The following is a 16,847-nucleotide window of genomic DNA, read 5'->3' on the forward strand; positions in this document are numbered from 1 at the left end:
GCATTAGCATGTTTTCAAATAACATTCCTCAAATATGAATGAGCCAAACCCCTGTGATCATTTTAATTGATCCAGCACTGCTTGCAGCTAGAAGTTAAGCTGCCACCTTTCATGGCAGACCAAACCTTTTCCCCTACGCCCTAACAGTTGTGTTCCTGACATTTTATGAAAATAGTTGTCAGACTTGCTCAGTCTGAGAGATTTATATAAATTCATGATCACAGCAGTTAACTTGATTCTGTCAAAACTGGTGTGTAGCCTGTGAGATACTGGCCCCATGGAAAGAAGAGAAAGAGTTTTTCAAGATGGTAAGTGGTTTTGAGTAAGTAAAATTTTGTTGATGCCAAAACACTTATAGGAATTTATTGGTTTCAGCTGTGATGCCCTGATTTGGGTTGAAAAACTCTGATTGAAACCAGATAAAAGATTTTGACTGGGATGTCTCTGCAAGTCTCCTCACACATGAATACGGATGTCGATGCGTACACATGCCGATGTGCACACAGACCCACACAGAGCTGCCAGAATCAGAATGGGCATTTCAACACCATGCTGCTTTCCTGTAGTCAGGAGTTTTGGTCCAAAACCTTACAAGATCATCCAGCCTCGTCATCCTCCATGCAGCCTTAGTGACAATGCCATGTACCAGCATGAAAGGGGTGCAGGCAACCCATCCCCTTCCTCTGCTGCATTTTCAAATGCTAAGGGCAGAAAGACGTGGAGATCCTGGCTGCCTGTGCCAGGTGGCCCCAGGGCCCTGTATTTTGGTCTGGTCTTTGAACCTTTTCCTCTTCGTAATGCAAACTGATCCTAATACAGTTCATTATGAGAGCATCAGGAGATGTGGAACCAGCACCCCCTGGCAGTGAAGGTCCCAAGGGTGAGTATTGCAGCTATTCAGCCAAACAATAGACTCTCATCAAGGAGCTTGATTTTGGAGTAGAGTTGGGTGACATTGACTGTTGGTTGTGACCTTAAAGTACCAGTAACGAGCACATTAACAAAACATCTATCATGCTCTAGGACCAGTCTGCATGTGGACAGCTGTTGATACTTACCTAAGGCCACCTTTGTGGAGGGAAGACCTGTTTATCACCTCTCCAAGCCTTGTGCAACCCTTACGCTCTTGATACTGCTGCGCAAAGTGGGAAGCGGATGAGAATATATCCTTCCCTTCCTGCCATCAGCAGCACTGGGAAACTAGCCTGTCTCAAGGATGAGTGGTGAAGGTTTCAAAAACATTTGCTGGTGGCTGAGCTGGAACTGATCAACATATACTGCTTCCTTTTCCAAGGTCCTGAGTTGTTGCTTTGCAGTCTCTGTCTCCTCTTCTTGGCATTAGGCTGACAGGACAAGCAGAAGTGTTGGAGAGCTGAACCAGCCATGCTCTTCTGAGCTCGTTGTTTAGTGTCTAAAGGCTGACCAAATATGAATAGATGTTTAAAGGCTTTGTAGGAAAATACAGTCCTGAACAGTTAGACTTCAGTTTCACCTACATACTCTCCATGGATAAATTACTGGAGTTTTGAGTCAAGCTGGATCCAATCAGACATCAGGGGCTAAGTTTAAAATTATTGCAAGAGCACTTCACAAAGAGGATGTCTGAATTTCCATGAACAGCTGAATTAGGGCTCTGTGCTGGTCCAGAAATACATGCAGAGTGTCCCTATGGTCACAGATGGGACAACTTCTTCTGTCAACAATGCATGTGGCATAAGAAATGTCTTCATATACACCTCTTAAAATGCACAAGGACCAAAACATGTAATCTCATTGCTATCCATTCAGAAGTCATTAGGGGAGCTGTGGGAAAGGATAGTCATTCTTTGTCCATCTGTGCTTTAGATATTCTAATAGGCTGCGAAATATGGTGGAAATGTCTCAAACTTGGCTACACCTCTAAGAAGCCAAATGGCAAAAAGCAACTCATTTCACAGGAGACACCCAACAACCTGAAAACAATTTTCTGTCATTTTAGGTCATGACTAGGTTCATGCTCGAAGTGTAGGGGTGAAAACAGTATCTAGTTATTTCCACTTGCAGCCATGCAATCTGCTGCAGCTTTGAAAATATAAAAGCACAATCAGGAGTTATATGACAGTATGAAATGTCAAGGCATCTGCACTAAGTCAGAATAATATGACTGTGCATCCCACAAATTTAATGAATGATGAGCTTATTATAAGGTAGCCCCATACTTACATGAGCAACTCTACCCAGTGCGTGGGAATAGAGTACAGTAAGAGAATAAAAGAAATGCTAAAAGCTAACAAATAATAAGCTTTACTTACTGTTGGTCTTTCTAAGTCCAACAAGAGAAGCAATTAAAGTGCATCAATCAGGTCTTTTTTCTGTGATAGGGATGTTCTCCAGTGTTTTTAACAGCTTGCAAATTCCTATGACTATAATCAGCTTGATCCCACTGTGCTCCCTGTCAGATATCACAATGGCTATAATCTGGCACCTGCTTGGTACAAAGCTTGGAAGTGAGGCTGGGTGCCCACAGAATAAAAATTAAGTGTGTTCACTGCAGAGGGGGAGGATCAGAGGGAATTTAGGAACACTAGTGACAGCCTGTTTTCTTCTCTCTCAGCAAGAGAGTCCTGACTACGACAGGTCAGAAAACGCTGCTATTGTTCTGCCTTAAACCTCCCTCTTCCAGATGCAGAATTTCACTTCCAGAAGCAGCCAGCACAGGGATGTGTTCCAAATAAAATCAGCTACCTCCATCTGTCTCTTCTGGGCTACCCAGCTTGCCCCACTGTCAGACTAGTCAGAAAGCAACAAATGTTTTCTTGCCTTGATCAGTTTGCAAATCCTCCTCCTCATACCTGACTTACATAGGTACCTCACCTAGAAAAGCAGTGGGTTTAGATTACCGCCTTTTCTCCTTCCAAATTCACTGGTTTTCCTCAGTGGAGAATTCAGTGGATGCCATTGACCTGCAACTGCCTCAAGCAAATTTTTCTATAGACAACCTGCCCTAGAACCTGATTGTTCTCCCCTGCAAAGTACTGTAGTATCTCTAACAGAGAGATCTCTACGACTCTATAGAAATTTTTCATCAGTTTAGTAAAGTACGGGGACCTATTTTACAACTTCGTTCATATGAGAAAGCATTTTCTCATGGTCTGTGTTGTCTGTCAAATTCTCCATCAGAACTGGAACCTGTTAAATCGCAACCTACATTGCTGTCTAGCTAAACATAGACCCAGGAGCTGGATTATCTCCTAATAGAGCGTACAAGCCTTGATTAATGAAAACTGAGCTAAAAAGAGAAGTGATTTATAACACTAAATAGCCTGCACATTTCTTCAAGTGCTGTTATTGCCACTTTGCAAGACACAGACACACTGAACAGCTTGGCTGTTCTTGTCCAGCTGGGAAAAGCCTAACGTGCTGTGGGCTCTTTTGCAAAGAGATAATAATAATAATAATAATAATAATAATGAGAAGGACCGACAGCTTCACAGTCAGAGATGCAAACTGGCTGCCAATGGTGGGCATGGCTCACCTCCCTTTTAACAGAACCCAGAATCGTTAGGGTCTAAAAATAGTGGAACCACCCAGATGGATTGCATCAGACTAGAAGAGGGAAGAAAAATGGGGTTTATCTGCAGGTCAGATCACACACTTGCCCTTGCTGCAGCATGCTTGGTGTGTGCACTGCCACTGCCCCACATTTCATCCTCCTGGACCGGAGACAGTAGCTCGGGCAGGAGTAAAGGCTTCCTGCTGAGCAGGGAAACCAGTGCTGGCAGGTCCAGAAGCACAGGGCATGCAGATCCGCAGGACTGGCAGGTCTGCAACAGCACAGCCAACACACCTTCATCTTGGAAACACCTTTCAGTTGAGGTGGGATTCCTCTCACCTGCGCTTAGCTGCCGAAAAATGAAGTGTATAGTCCCTGTTAGCAGCCTAAGTTTCTTTTATAGTTAATGAAGAAAAGGGTTCATATTCTTCCCAGATCCCATCCAACACCATCCTGAGGGCTACATGGACAGGTATAAGTACAGCTGTGCAAGTTGTCAGGGCAAGTCCATTCTACCTGCATTTCAAATGCTCAGTTCAGTTCAAGCAATGACTTTACACTCGGTCACAGTGAGAGTGGAAACAGAGACAGTATCTGCTAAAAGCTACCGGGCACGAGTATCAGTGTACAGAAATTTTAGTGCTTCAGATTTCAATCCTGTCCGCATACTGTGATTCATAATGGAAAAAAATTCTTACAATTAAAAAGGATATTGTTATGAGAAAGTTTTATAAGATACAGACAGGTGTAGCGAACAGTGAACGAACATTGAATTGAGAGTCAATCCACAGGAAAACATGGAAACTACTGAAATCCTGTCTGTGGTCATGATTCAAAGCAGTTTGCCCATTTCTTTCTGGGAAAGTATTTCTGTGACTCTTAATAAATGTCCTATTTTTTGACAATATCCTTTCTTTTACTCCCAAAGCAACAGCTGAAGAAAATTACAGTGAAACAGTATCAAAGGTTGCTCAGACTCAATCTAATGCTATCTAGCAGGCAGTGGAATAAATACCAAAGGAAGCCGCAGCAGCATTTAAACTAGGCTGAACAAAGCACGGACATACGTGCCCCTGCGTGCGTTTGGAGCAGGGGCCCTTCCAGCGCTGCCTGCCTCGGTGCAACCCGCAGCCTGCAGCTGCGGTGCCTCAGTGCAGGGAGAGACAGATCCCAGCCCAGCTTCAGGCTGGCCTGCGACTGTACAAAAGCAAAGGGCTGTGCCAGGGTTGTGCTCAGATCTCCAGCACCTCGCAGAGGCACGCGTAGCCAGGAGGGGAGACACCAGTGCCTGCTCTGCTGCGGCTCAGTAGATGATTCCTTCTGGTTCCAGCAGCAAGTACTTCTTCATGGACAGGGGGATGGAGAGCAAGGGGACTCCTCTGTGGCACCTTTCTGACAGTATTGCCCGAATAGCACATCTGCATAAATGCATGAGTGACCGTGGTGAATTGCTGCACACAGTGAACAACGAGTCATAGAAATCCTGGTGCCGCTGCAAAAAAAGGCAAGTGCAGTTTAGGGCAGTAAGACTGTTTTCCTTCCCTCCCTTTCCCCTACCCACATGCAGCCCTTGGCAGAACGAGGTAACAAGCACAGCCAGCCAGCCTGTCCCTTGGAGGCACATCAAGCACCAGGGACTTGGTTTAGCCAAATGCCTGCACAAAATTCTCATGTTAACCTCAAATATTTAATGTTAAGTTAAAGACCATGATGAAATCTTTAGGTTTGGTATGTCTTATATCCATCAGTTTGAGGTGGAGATTCCTCTGTGGTGGTGTTAATCCTGATCTGAACAGACACTGCAGCCAGCTCAGGGTCAAAGCACGTGGACAAGTTAATCCTCTAAACCTCACTGCGGGACAGCGAGGTAGCGTAACGCTGGCGTTACCGGTGAGTTAGCTGGGGCTGTGAATGGCAAACTACCTTTGGTCTCACTCATCTCCCCAGTGGCCTTTTAGAATAAATAAAATTGCATCCCCACAAGAAGAAAAGTGCAGATGCTTACAAATGATTCTGAAATAAAAGAAGCAAATGGTAAATACACGCAACTAGTGTGAGCTGACCTGATTTTATAATCTTGCTACTGGACAGATCTGGTTATATATGTATTCAGATGCCCTTTATATATGGAAAAGTATGGATTTGTGTCAACAAAAAATTTCTTCATTTTAATATCAGATTCAGCAAATAGCTTTGACAACAAAAATGAGAATCTCAACAAAGAAATAGAGCAACTGTAGACTTTTCCAAATAAGAAGTTCCAATATTTCAGATTAAAAGCTTTGTTTGAAGAATAATAGTAACAACAACAACTATTATTATTATTGTTGTTGTTGTTGTTAAGGTGAAATAGACCTTTAACTTTTGATTTTGTGTTCACCCAGAATGATTTCTTCTAATTTTTTCTGAACAGATCTGACACAAAAGGAGTCTCACAGTTCCTCTGGCTATGTAACTCTGCATTATAATATGGACAGAGTTCCCTAAACATCACTGATAATGTATAGCAGATATTGGTGCACTTCAACAGTGATTTGAAAATTTTGAAAAAGCCCAGCTTTAATAAAAAACTAGGTTTAAACTGGAATATTTAGACTACGAGGATTTTTGAATTAAAGGGATAATTACGTGAAAGCATGTAGATTGTCCCATAATTTTGCCTTTTGACATCTTTTCCTCTTTGATCTCTCATTTGTCACTTTCATTCTCCCCTGTATTTGCAGCTAGCCAGTCCTGCTCACAGTCATACCCATGTAACATGTACTTTTAAAATATTTGCTGACTTAAAAAAAATACAAATATATAAGTGTTGACAGATCTGAGGAAACACCAGTCACAGCCAGAATCCTTGCACTTGGTGAGTGCAAGGACAGCTGAGCTCCTGCAGCGCCCCTGACAGGGAGTGCTCCAAAGGATAATGTTGCAATGAAAATTCCTCAAAAATATGTCTTTTGACAGTGATTGATTTGCTTTTGTCAAGCGAGTGATACTAAACGCAGAAGTCCCAACTCCTCTGAGATGGTATTCTCTTTCAAAAGCATTCTCACTTTTCTGTGGCCAGATACGGAGAATGCAAATGAGCTTGGATTTTACTTACAGCTCATTAAGAGCTTACCTCAAAGGCATCATCAGGTATGGCTGCTTTCCACTTAGATGTTGATTTGATATGTTCATAGGTATTGACGACAACTTCGACAGCTCTGGGGTGGGAATGGCAGGCTTGTAGCACCTGCAGGCAGGATGGATAGAGACCATGAGTACCACGAGGAAGCTGGGATTAGCCTGGATGCTTGGCACTATGCAACGGAATACTGAGACAGACACAGCCAAAGAATTATGACAGGCTAAGGCTGGAGGTGCAAAAGACACAAGCCTTGTCTACACTGCTCACTGCAAGTACAGCAATAAGCCCCAGGCCAGCCACCAGTGGAGCTGTGCAAACCCCGTTTTAACACCACACAGAAGTACTGGCTTAGATCTCCAGAGCAGTGTAGCTCGCTGACGGGTTGGGTTCCATCACCCAGATCTGGAGATAACTTGTTTATAGTTGGGTTGATTGACTCCACACCAGGCAAAGCCATGCACAAAGTTTTTGCTCCAGGTCGGGCAGTACAGGAACAGAAAAAATCCCCTTTGTATGAATAAAAAATATATCATTACAGGAAAATTTAAAAGATGGCTGGAAGATAACAGAGCTCAGAAGTAAGCTTCCAAGCCACACGAGGCCCCTGAAACAACTGCTCTGCGCAGTAACTTTAGTGCAGGAGGAAAAAACCCAAGTCTGTTGTCACTCACACTCAGAGAATAACACATTGCATTCACACCATATGATGCACAATTGTGTCCCACAGTTGCCAGACTTTCAGAAACAAAACTGCAGAACATCCCTCTGGGATAAATCACCTATATATCTTACAGTTGGGCAAACGATCATTTGGAAGGGAGACCCACTCCATACAACTGGAGAAAGGCAAAGGCAGGAAGAGGAGACCCCTGACCTGGACCTCAGACATGCTCTAGGAGACTAAGGGTTTTTCTGTTGCAGGCAGAGCCACCTCACTCTGGGCTCAAGAGGGCACAACCAAAGGTTTGGCATTTTATTCAAAGGCTCCTGGTTGCTTGGCTTGTTAAAACTTTACATATACAGTGGACGAGATGCAAAATGTTGCTTGAGGCACTGGATGAGAGAGAATAAGTCCCGACTACAGCAAGCTTACTTAGCTGTTTGATATAAGACTGTCAGAGACTTCTGTGAGTGCTTTGGGCTTTGCAGAAGTTTAGAAATTCTTTGGGGGGGATCCTGCAATCATTTTTCTTCTTTTTTTTCATCAACTATGAGCCCAGGTCCATCATTTCCCCTTAATTTCTCACGTTTCCTGGGAATGAGCTGAGGCTTTATTGAGAACCATTTCATTTTGAATAGATTAGATTTTTACAGGTCAGAAGTGACAAACTGAATCAAGTGGTCTGATCTCCAGACTTTGGTAGAGGCCATGAAATCTGCGTTTTGTATAACCCAGTTAAGCCTGTATGGAGCCAGGTTTGATAAAGGCATGTAGGTTTTCTGAAATGAGAAAGTGAATCAGCTCTGAAAAGTTAGGCTTGAACCAGCATTCAGAGTTTGGGGTTTCAGGCTGATTAAGAACAAAAATGGGATCTGAGCCTGATTTCTGGCATTAGCAACTGCAATTTCACTTCAGTTAAGTGATACTGCTCTTACAGCAGTTCGGCTTACAAAGTTTTGGGCATTCTGGGCCCACAGTTTACAGGACTCCAGCAAATCCAGATACCACCAAACCCCGAAATTTGGCTCTCTCATCCCATTCCTGCTCAAGACACCACCTCTTTCCACATCCCTACTGTACAAAGCCATCCTTAACCTTGTGGAATTGCAGAGGATATATCCTAGCTGCTCCATGATTCAGCAGCAGCTGGTAGCAGATGTCAGGCTGGGCAGCTGGCCGCACAGATGTCACTTTTATGATATACTGCAGGGGTGCACAGCCATTGACATCCATGATGTTTGCTTCTGCTCCTGCCTCCAGCAGCATATGCAGCAGGATGTGATCACAGTTCCAGGCAGCTTTGTGAAGTGGGGATTTGAAATCCTCATCACGAGTGTTCACTTCTGCTTTGTAGTCTAAGAGCATCCGACAGATGAGGTGGTGATCCGGGCTATATGTCTGATCCTTATAGTGAAGAGCCCAATAGACTGCGCAGGCCAGGGGAGTCTCCATGTAGGCGTTGAGAGCATCGATGTGTGCCCCTTGTTCCACGTAAAAGGCCACGAGCTCCGGGATACCCAAACGCGCAACGACGTGCAGAGGGGTCTCCTCATCTTGGTTGTTTGTTTTTAGGTTCACATTCGCTCCTGCCAAAGAAAGATGGTGGGAAAAAATGAAGGCAGCGAAACCCCGGTTTGGCCGTGCCTCTGCTTGAGCCCTGCTACCCAGGGAGAAGGTGAGGGTGAGCAACTGGCATGGAAGACACACATGGAAATGCAAGTAGCTGGGGACAGGGACCCTGCACTTCTTAAGGCTCCAGGAAACCCTTCAAAACTTCAGGTTCTTGGATCCGGCTTCAGATGCGATAGCGTGGCCCTGAGCTGGCAGAGAACCTTATCTGAACACTCTATTTTGGAGCAGCGTGTGGGTCCAAACCTCCGTGCAAATTGCTTTTGCCTATAAATTAAGAACTGGAGGAAAAAGGGGAGCTTTGCTCCTGCTCGGGAGAACAGCTCTGCTCAGCTCTGGCGCCGTGAGAAGGCTTCTGGCGGCACCTGGTTAACTGCCAGCTTGGGAGAACGGACATTTTCTGATATACCTATAGATGATATAAAAGAAAAAACCCTGCCGGAGTCCCCAGCGGAGGGTCTGGAGCCCGTTCCCAAGCCGTTACGGGGCGGCGCGCCGCCTCCCTCAGCGCCCGGGGCCGTCGCAGGTGAAGCAACAGCGCCATCTGCCGAGCGGCCTGGGCCGCCCGCCCGGCCTCGGGGGTCCCCAGCGCCCGGGCCCGCCGGCTGCCCTCCCGCGGACCGCTCTGCAGAAACGCCGGGGGCTGCGGGGGGAGTGCCCAGCGCTGCCCGTCAGGGAAGGGGACAGGCCGGCAAGCCCCCTCCGCAGGGCAAAGGCGAGCCGCCGCGGGGCCGCCGCCTGGGGCCCGGGGGCTGGGGCAGAGGCGCAGGGGGGCAGCAGCCGGGGGCAGCAGCCAGCTTGAACCTTGAACCGGGGCTCTGAGCACACGTCAGTAAACGCACCGGTGCAGGGCAAGCCCCCGCTGTGCCGCCAGCCCTTGCCTCTCCGGGCTCCAGAGAGTCCTTCCATGCCCGAAGGTACACCGGGCGGAGCCGGAGCGGCTGGGAGACGGGGAGCTCACCTGCGGGCTGGGAAACCGGGTGCTGATGCTGTTAAGCCAGGCGGCGCGTTAGTGGCGTTACATGTCCGCGTGAGCACCAGCAGCACGAGCCCGCGGCTGGCACAAGAACGCCGGATCGGTTTTGCTCGGCTGGCGAGTCGCCCAAACCAGAAGTGGTTCCGCTGCATTTACCTGAACTGGCCCAGTGAGACACCAGCGACTGGAGGTGGCAGGGTGGGAGATGCCTCCTGGAAGCTTTGGTGCAGATACTAACCAAAACCCTGGCTTCAGCTGTTGAGTGGCGCTGCTACCTGGATGTGCACACCTGCCACATTGTGCTCCAGACCTTTCCCAGTTTGTCTGGAGTCTCGGCTTTTAGTTCATATGGAGATTTTTGTTTAGTGAGTGCTTTGGGATGAAGGGTGGCTTGTAAAGTACTGTTATTCTGTTGCTGATGGTGGATGGAGAAAGCCTGAAGAATAGACCCTTTCGTTTGCATTCATCCTGTCCTATGTTTTATAAGAGTACATTTGAATTTTAAGATTTTTCCATGGTAGCAAATTCAATTCCTGCTGTCAGCACTGTTTGCTTTGGACAGGCTACAACTGGCAGCATTTATTTTCCTTTCTACCAAACAAAATAATATGTATCTTCCCAGCAGAAGAAAAGCAAGGCGGTTATTCACTTGGGACCATAGATTGCCTTGCCCACAAAGTATACTTGGGCTCTGCATCTCAGAAAAAGCCTTCAGTAACAACCCATGTAGCACATAAAAACCCCAAAGCCTTTGTGTTTGCCATAGTGTGGCGTAATAAATAGGGGGATATCTCTGTCTGTAACTGAACACTTGAGCTGCCTGACTTTGTGTACCTTTTACCGTGTCCTGAGTCAGCATCCTTGTGTTAAGGAAATAGTGTGTGGCACCAGTATATTTATCAAGGAATTATGCCTAGTCATAGCTTCATTTGTTCCAGATGACCAGCAGTATAATGTATCTTTACTTTGGGAAAACAAAAATCTTATACAACAGCATTTCCCACCCCCCCACCCCCCACCCCCCACCCCAATCCCTACACAGATGCAGGAGTTTGGCTGCTGACAAATGAAGAGACAGTATGAAAAACTGCATCCAGTTTTTCAAGGCCAGGTCTCAAAAACCAAGTGTTTGGAAGATTTTTTTCTGAGATCAAGGAAATCTGAACAAGAAAGAAGAGGAGAAGGGTGCACTGTCATGTGAAAATATATCAATAGTAAATCTAGATGAAGAAGACAGAAGAAAAAAATACAGAAACAGATACTCCTTGGTTCCAAGGAGCTCTTCTGCTGAGGGACACACTGGGCAGTGGGCTGGAGGCACTGAAGTAGGAAAGGATTCTAGAGTAAGGGCCAGTGGCCAGGGAGAGGGAAGAACAGATGGGATGAGGAATCAGAATGGGAGAAACTTCCTCTGATCAAACAGATGGGGAAAAGGAGTCTGACATGAAGACATGGGTCACCTGTGGATGGAGGGGACAGATACACATGTACTTATTGTACATACGTACAAACTTCCTCCTAAGAGAAACCAAAGACCGTGCCCACCATTTCTGGGCACGCTGCAAGAGATGCTCCAGAGCGTTACCTTACCTCTCCAAACCAGCTGCTGGGCACAAGGCACGGAGGTTCGTGTCGTACAGAAGTGCAAGGGTGCCTGCCCACTCATTGAAAAGCAGTTCAACTTAGCTCCGTGGTTGCAAAGGATCTTGAGACATTCAACATTCGCCATTTCACACGCAATGTGGATTGCAGCTTTTCCATTTGGCCGGCAGTTGATGGTAGCTTTGTGATTGAGGAGGACCGAAAGACTTTCCAGATGTCCATACATGACAGCAAGATGAAGTCCAGTTGCCCAGGATATTTTTAATTTATAGCTAGGCAGCCAGTACCCTGTACAAAGTGAAAATGTGTTACCATCCTTGGCAAAGACTTTTCTTTGAACTATCCACCTACTGAGAATAATTGAAGGGGAAGGAAGTTTTTGAAGGAAGGTTCGAGTTTTGCTTTAATTTACTGTAATTTCACCAGCTACAGCTTAGTGCACACAAAGTTCTCTCAGCTTCACTTTCGTTCAGCACTGTTACTGTGTGTGCTGAATACTCTGCCTTCTGGAGAGATAATTCCCACGTAGATGTACTCTGAAGGCAGCTTTTGTTTTTCTTGTGACCTGTGTAGACTAAATTAAAAAAAAAAAAAAAAGTTTAGAGCATTTGAAATGCCACTAGCTAAAAAATATGGGGGAAATGGGACCTTCAGCCTGCCGATAGCCGAACAAAAGTGCCATTGGAATAAGAAGGCAGCATTTACTTAGGCTAGTGACTCAAAAGATAGCTCATCCTACTGTTTCTGCGTGGGAGATGGCAGGATCTTGCATGTTGGGAGCTGGATTCAGACTTCCAGTGATGCATTGCACATAGATGACCCCTGGCAATGTGGCTGCAGCTGTATCACAGACCTGCCAGCTACTGCCCTTGAGGAGCACGGAGTGGTGGTTTGGATGCTGATGTAAATTAGGTTGAAGAGCCAAACAGAAGCAGGGACATTAGCATGAAAATTGCCTTCAAAATGTTTGGATTTTTCTGTGAAAAATTCACAATGATTTTTTTCTTTTTTTTTAAAACTTACATCAGGTGTAAGACCAAGTAACACTTAAATATTTGTTCCCAAAATAGAACTACGTGCTTAATGACTGCACAGAGACAGTCTCAGAAGTGATTACTATAATAATTTGTTTAAAAAAAGTAAACCACAATAATAATGTGAAGAAGGGCAGGAGAAGTCTAAAACTTTTCACTTTTTTTTTTTCTTTTTTGAGGTACAGCAGCTGCATCTTAGCTAGAATGTCTATAAAATTTTCTGGTTTTGATTTATCTATTTCTCTTTGGACAAATGCCTGGTTGAATACTGTTATTATGTATAAGACAAAGAAAAAAATACTAAATATGTATAATAAAGTCAAATTAATTCAGACTTTCATTTTTTAATCTCTAGTTATATATGTTTTTTCAACATTAAAGTTACATAGATAAAGTTTTTACAGTATTCAAGTGTGTTGTATTAGACAGAAGATGGAAGGAAAGAGGTAGATAGAAACAAAATGCTGGTGGAAGGGAGAAACTTGAATTAAAGTTTTTCTTTCCTCCTCGTTAAATTGCAAGTATATTCTGAGATAGATGCAGTAATGAAGTTCTCATAAACGTCTGAAAAATGCTAGATTTCCACTGAAAGGTTACAGATATAAAATGGACAGTCATGACAGCAGCTGCACCTCCTGTTCTGGCACAGCTGCACTGACTCGTTCCTGGCCAGTACAAGCATTTGTTATTGCCGGCGTGTGAGATGTCAGGGGTGAGAAACTGTCCATCCACGGAGGACCATGGCATCCATTCTAGGACTGAATTTTGGGGACTACCAATCCCAGTCCCCAGGAACTCATGCTGCGAATGGCAACAGCAGGCACCCCTGAGGCACCTGAGTGCCCAAGCGGGGCGCAGGCTCCTCTGCAGCCTCTCCACCCTCTCTCAACCTCCTGACTACGCAGGTTACACTGGCAGCTCTGGTAAGACAACCTTTTCATTACATGAAAACTGAGCACAAAGTAGATGAGCTATATCCCAGAGTCTATGCATACAGCAAAGCAAGTTTCTTAAATCACCTCCCTATCCAAATTCACATGCAGTGTCCCCTTTGTTACTGGTGAGCTGTGGAGCACTGCTAGCTTATCCCACATGGAGCTGAGCCTCACATTTATGGCCAGATGTGGGCCATAAATGATACGTAACAGCAGGAAAGTGATCTGTAAAAGCCAAGTTTTCACTTTATACAGCCACAGTTTTCCTGCTGGAGACCACCGTTTATGTCCTTTGCCTGTGCTGCTGCAGGTAAGCTGTACTCAGACATCCTGAGGGAACATCTTGATGCCCTCTGCTCAAACCCGCAGACACCACTGAGCCCAGAGGGCTGGGGACCAGGCACTGAGCAGGGAACAGATGGGCTCTGTGGGAGGCCTTGCTCAGCTTGCCTGTTTCTTTAGTTAGAAACATGAAAAAGACATGGCTCATGCGAGGTCAGTGTCCTTGGGAGTTCTCAGCCTCACTGGCAGAGAGGAAGCAAAGCTGCTGTCACCCATGGCATCTCTTTTCCCCTTCATCACTTAGGGCTATGGCAAAGCTCAGGCTGTCTGAATGGTGGGATGGTGGGGCTTCATTTTTCTCCCCTCTCCCTCCTCAAGGATATCCGTCTTTCATATCACAGTTATCCCAAATCAGAATAAAAGTAAAATTTGCACAAGAGTTGATAGAGTGCCTCCTGCCTTTCAAAGTGAATGCACTGCTGTGACTTAGGCCATAGGGTGCATTTACCTCTCTTCTCTTTGGAGAAAGGAAAAGATTTCTCCAGAAAAGACAGGTTAATTCTTGCAGTCAAATGATCTACAATTAAAAATCTATGCATTAATCCTGTAATCTCAAACCACAGCCAGAATGCATCTCAACCTGCTGAGGACAGAATAAAAGGTATTTCAAGACACATTCGTCACTGCATGCTTTAGTTCAGACACTGTCCTCAAGGGAAGTATGTCATGACTGCATCAGGACATCACCCTAATGAGAAGAACAGGAGCCAATCATTAAACACAGAGAGGGAGAAGAGGTGGGACTTTGTCCCTTCTTTATGCCACAGAAAAGAAAGTGCATTTGCTGTGCTGCTGGCACCGGAGGTGTTTATCTCCACGTAGGATTACTTCTGGCAGAGGCTGATCATTACTGTTTTCCAGATACACACACAGAGTCTGTTAGCAAGTAGGTCATGAAGTATGCTGATTTTAGCAGGGAGCAAACTTGGTTTATTGCTTTAAATTGTAAGTTTTGGGAAACTCAAGCGGTGTCTGGGTGAGAACTGTTTTTCTACACTCCAAAATAGATGTCTTTTCTGGTTGTGTTTTTCCAGATGACTTTTCTGTTTTGATACACTAGCACATCCTCACTTTCTGTCAGTTTGAAAAATAAATCTCCTCCCATCCAGCGGCATCCAAGGTCCACAGGATTTCCTTAGCTCTGCTGAGCTAGGGAGCATTCACTCTACTACTACCGTAAACTGAAAATGGAAGACATTGTATATTATGTTTCTAAATGGCCTGTATATGTGACTGGTTACATGCAAGAAATGTTTATACCACACTGAGCCTGCATGTGTCTATTCTGGGCTTTGCACCCGAGTTCTCTGTGAGGAAATGGCAAAAGACTCTTCTTTCTGGACACCCCTGAAGCTGCAGCAGTTCCTCAGCAGCATGGAGGCTCAGGCTGGTCTCTGGCCTGCCCTCCACCAAGCTCCCCTACTGCCGTGACCACAGCCGTATGAACCTACGGAGATGTTACTGCCTATGAATCAGCCTCCTCTGCAGCGTCAGAGGGGATAAAAGGCCACAGTATCTTGAAAATCATTCAAACCCATCTACTTCCTGGCTGGTGAATGCTGCCACGTTTACCTTGTTTGTAGGATGCCAGAATCAGGTTTTCATCTTCCACTTCAAACACCGTGTCCACGTCTATTTTCTTTTGGCTCAAGAGCTCTTCCAGTGTTTCAAAGTCATTGGACTTCAGGGCTTCAAAAAAAGCCTTTTTCACCATCTTTGCAGCTGCAACTCGAGTAATTTTCCCCTTCGTATTCTCTCCCTCTTTGTATGTCTCCTCCAGATCCATTTCCAAACGTATTTGTTTGTGCTGCGAAGAGGTGTACGCTGAGGTGCCTATAGCACGGTTGCATGCTGAAGTTCCTGAAGACCAGAAGGTAATTTTATCACTCAGTCATGCTGATCTGCTTGTTCTATTTATATGAGGGGCATTTCAGGCATTGAAATGTCACTCTTAGATATCACCACACTCTTTTTATGAAAGCAAGGACAGACAAGCTAGCAATAACACCAAAATAAAATTTATCTCTATGGGCTTTATACACATTAAGCTTCATTAACCACATGGTTACCCTCTGGTTCTGCCATATAATTACATTAAAAGACACTAGCCCTGGGTGTTGTTTCTCAGCTGGGGAAGGACTCAACATTTTCTTTCACAGTTTCCATAACTGATCTATTGAAAACAAAGGACCGTGATGCTCTGCCTGCAGATGCCTTTTAGCTAGTGCATCTCGGGGCGGGGGAACCCAATAACATCCCCCAAGGCACTCTTCCTGTGGGAGGTAGCTCACTCTTCCCCAGGAGAGCATTGGGCATGTTGGTCCTGGTTTCATTCTTCCAGCCATCAGCCAGCCTTCACAAGAGCCCCCCACCACGCAGGTCTCAGGTACCCTGATCTGTAAGGCCCCCAGGAGATCACTGCGTTGATCTAGCCTGGTCTCCTGACAGCAGGATTTTCGTAGTTTGCTCAGAGGCCACAAGCAGTGCTCCCAGGAAGCAGTGCATCCCAGGATAAATGCTGGGATGCGGGGGCTGCAGAGCTGTACAGCCATGCTGGGGCGGGCGGGGGGGGGGGGGGGGGGGGGGGGGGGGGGAGGATCTCACATACCACACAGGGCTTGCATGGGAATTAACTCAGGTGTAAGCACAGGAGGCTGCATAGGTCCATAGGTGCTTCTCCTTCCCCTGCCCACTCTTCATCTAAATTCAGACCTTCTCCCTCACAACCCCACCACACACTGAACACTTCCCCCTCCCTCCCTTCTCTTGTTGTCTTTGCCAGCCCTGTCCCTGTGTTGACAGCAGTTTGTGAAGGTGCAAACCCACACATGGCTAGCACGAGCCACTGCCATGCATTATGTACAAATGGTTCACACCTGCACCCACTTGGGCTGCTGGATGAGACCATAGCTAGAAGGAGATTATCCACCATTGATTTAAATCACCCAGCAAAGCCAACACCAGAGCAGCCACTAAGAAGAAACTTTCAGGTTTATTCTTCCTAGGAGTTTG

At 45.7% G+C, this 16,847-nt stretch overlaps 1 protein-coding gene across 1 annotated transcript; it reads right to left on the minus strand.

Moving 5' to 3' along the window:
- Window positions 1-4,835: 4,835 nt before the first annotated feature.
- ASB4 (ankyrin repeat and SOCS box containing 4) lies at window positions 4,836-15,621 on the minus strand. The gene is made up of 5 exons (XM_040593013.1): window positions 15,408-15,621; window positions 11,513-11,812; window positions 8,413-8,903; window positions 6,648-6,761; window positions 4,836-5,024 (listed from the first exon to the last, which is right to left on the minus strand). Exons 1-5 carry the CDS (start codon window positions 15,619-15,621, stop codon window positions 4,836-4,838), a joined length of 1,308 nt encoding a protein of 435 aa, XP_040448947.1.
- Between the last annotated feature and the right edge of the window lie 1,226 nt (window positions 15,622-16,847).

The sequence above is a fragment of the Falco naumanni genome, chromosome 4 (assembly GCF_017639655.2).
Source record: "Falco naumanni isolate bFalNau1 chromosome 4, bFalNau1.pat, whole genome shotgun sequence".
NCBI classification, from domain to species: domain Eukaryota; kingdom Metazoa; phylum Chordata; class Aves; order Falconiformes; family Falconidae; genus Falco; species Falco naumanni.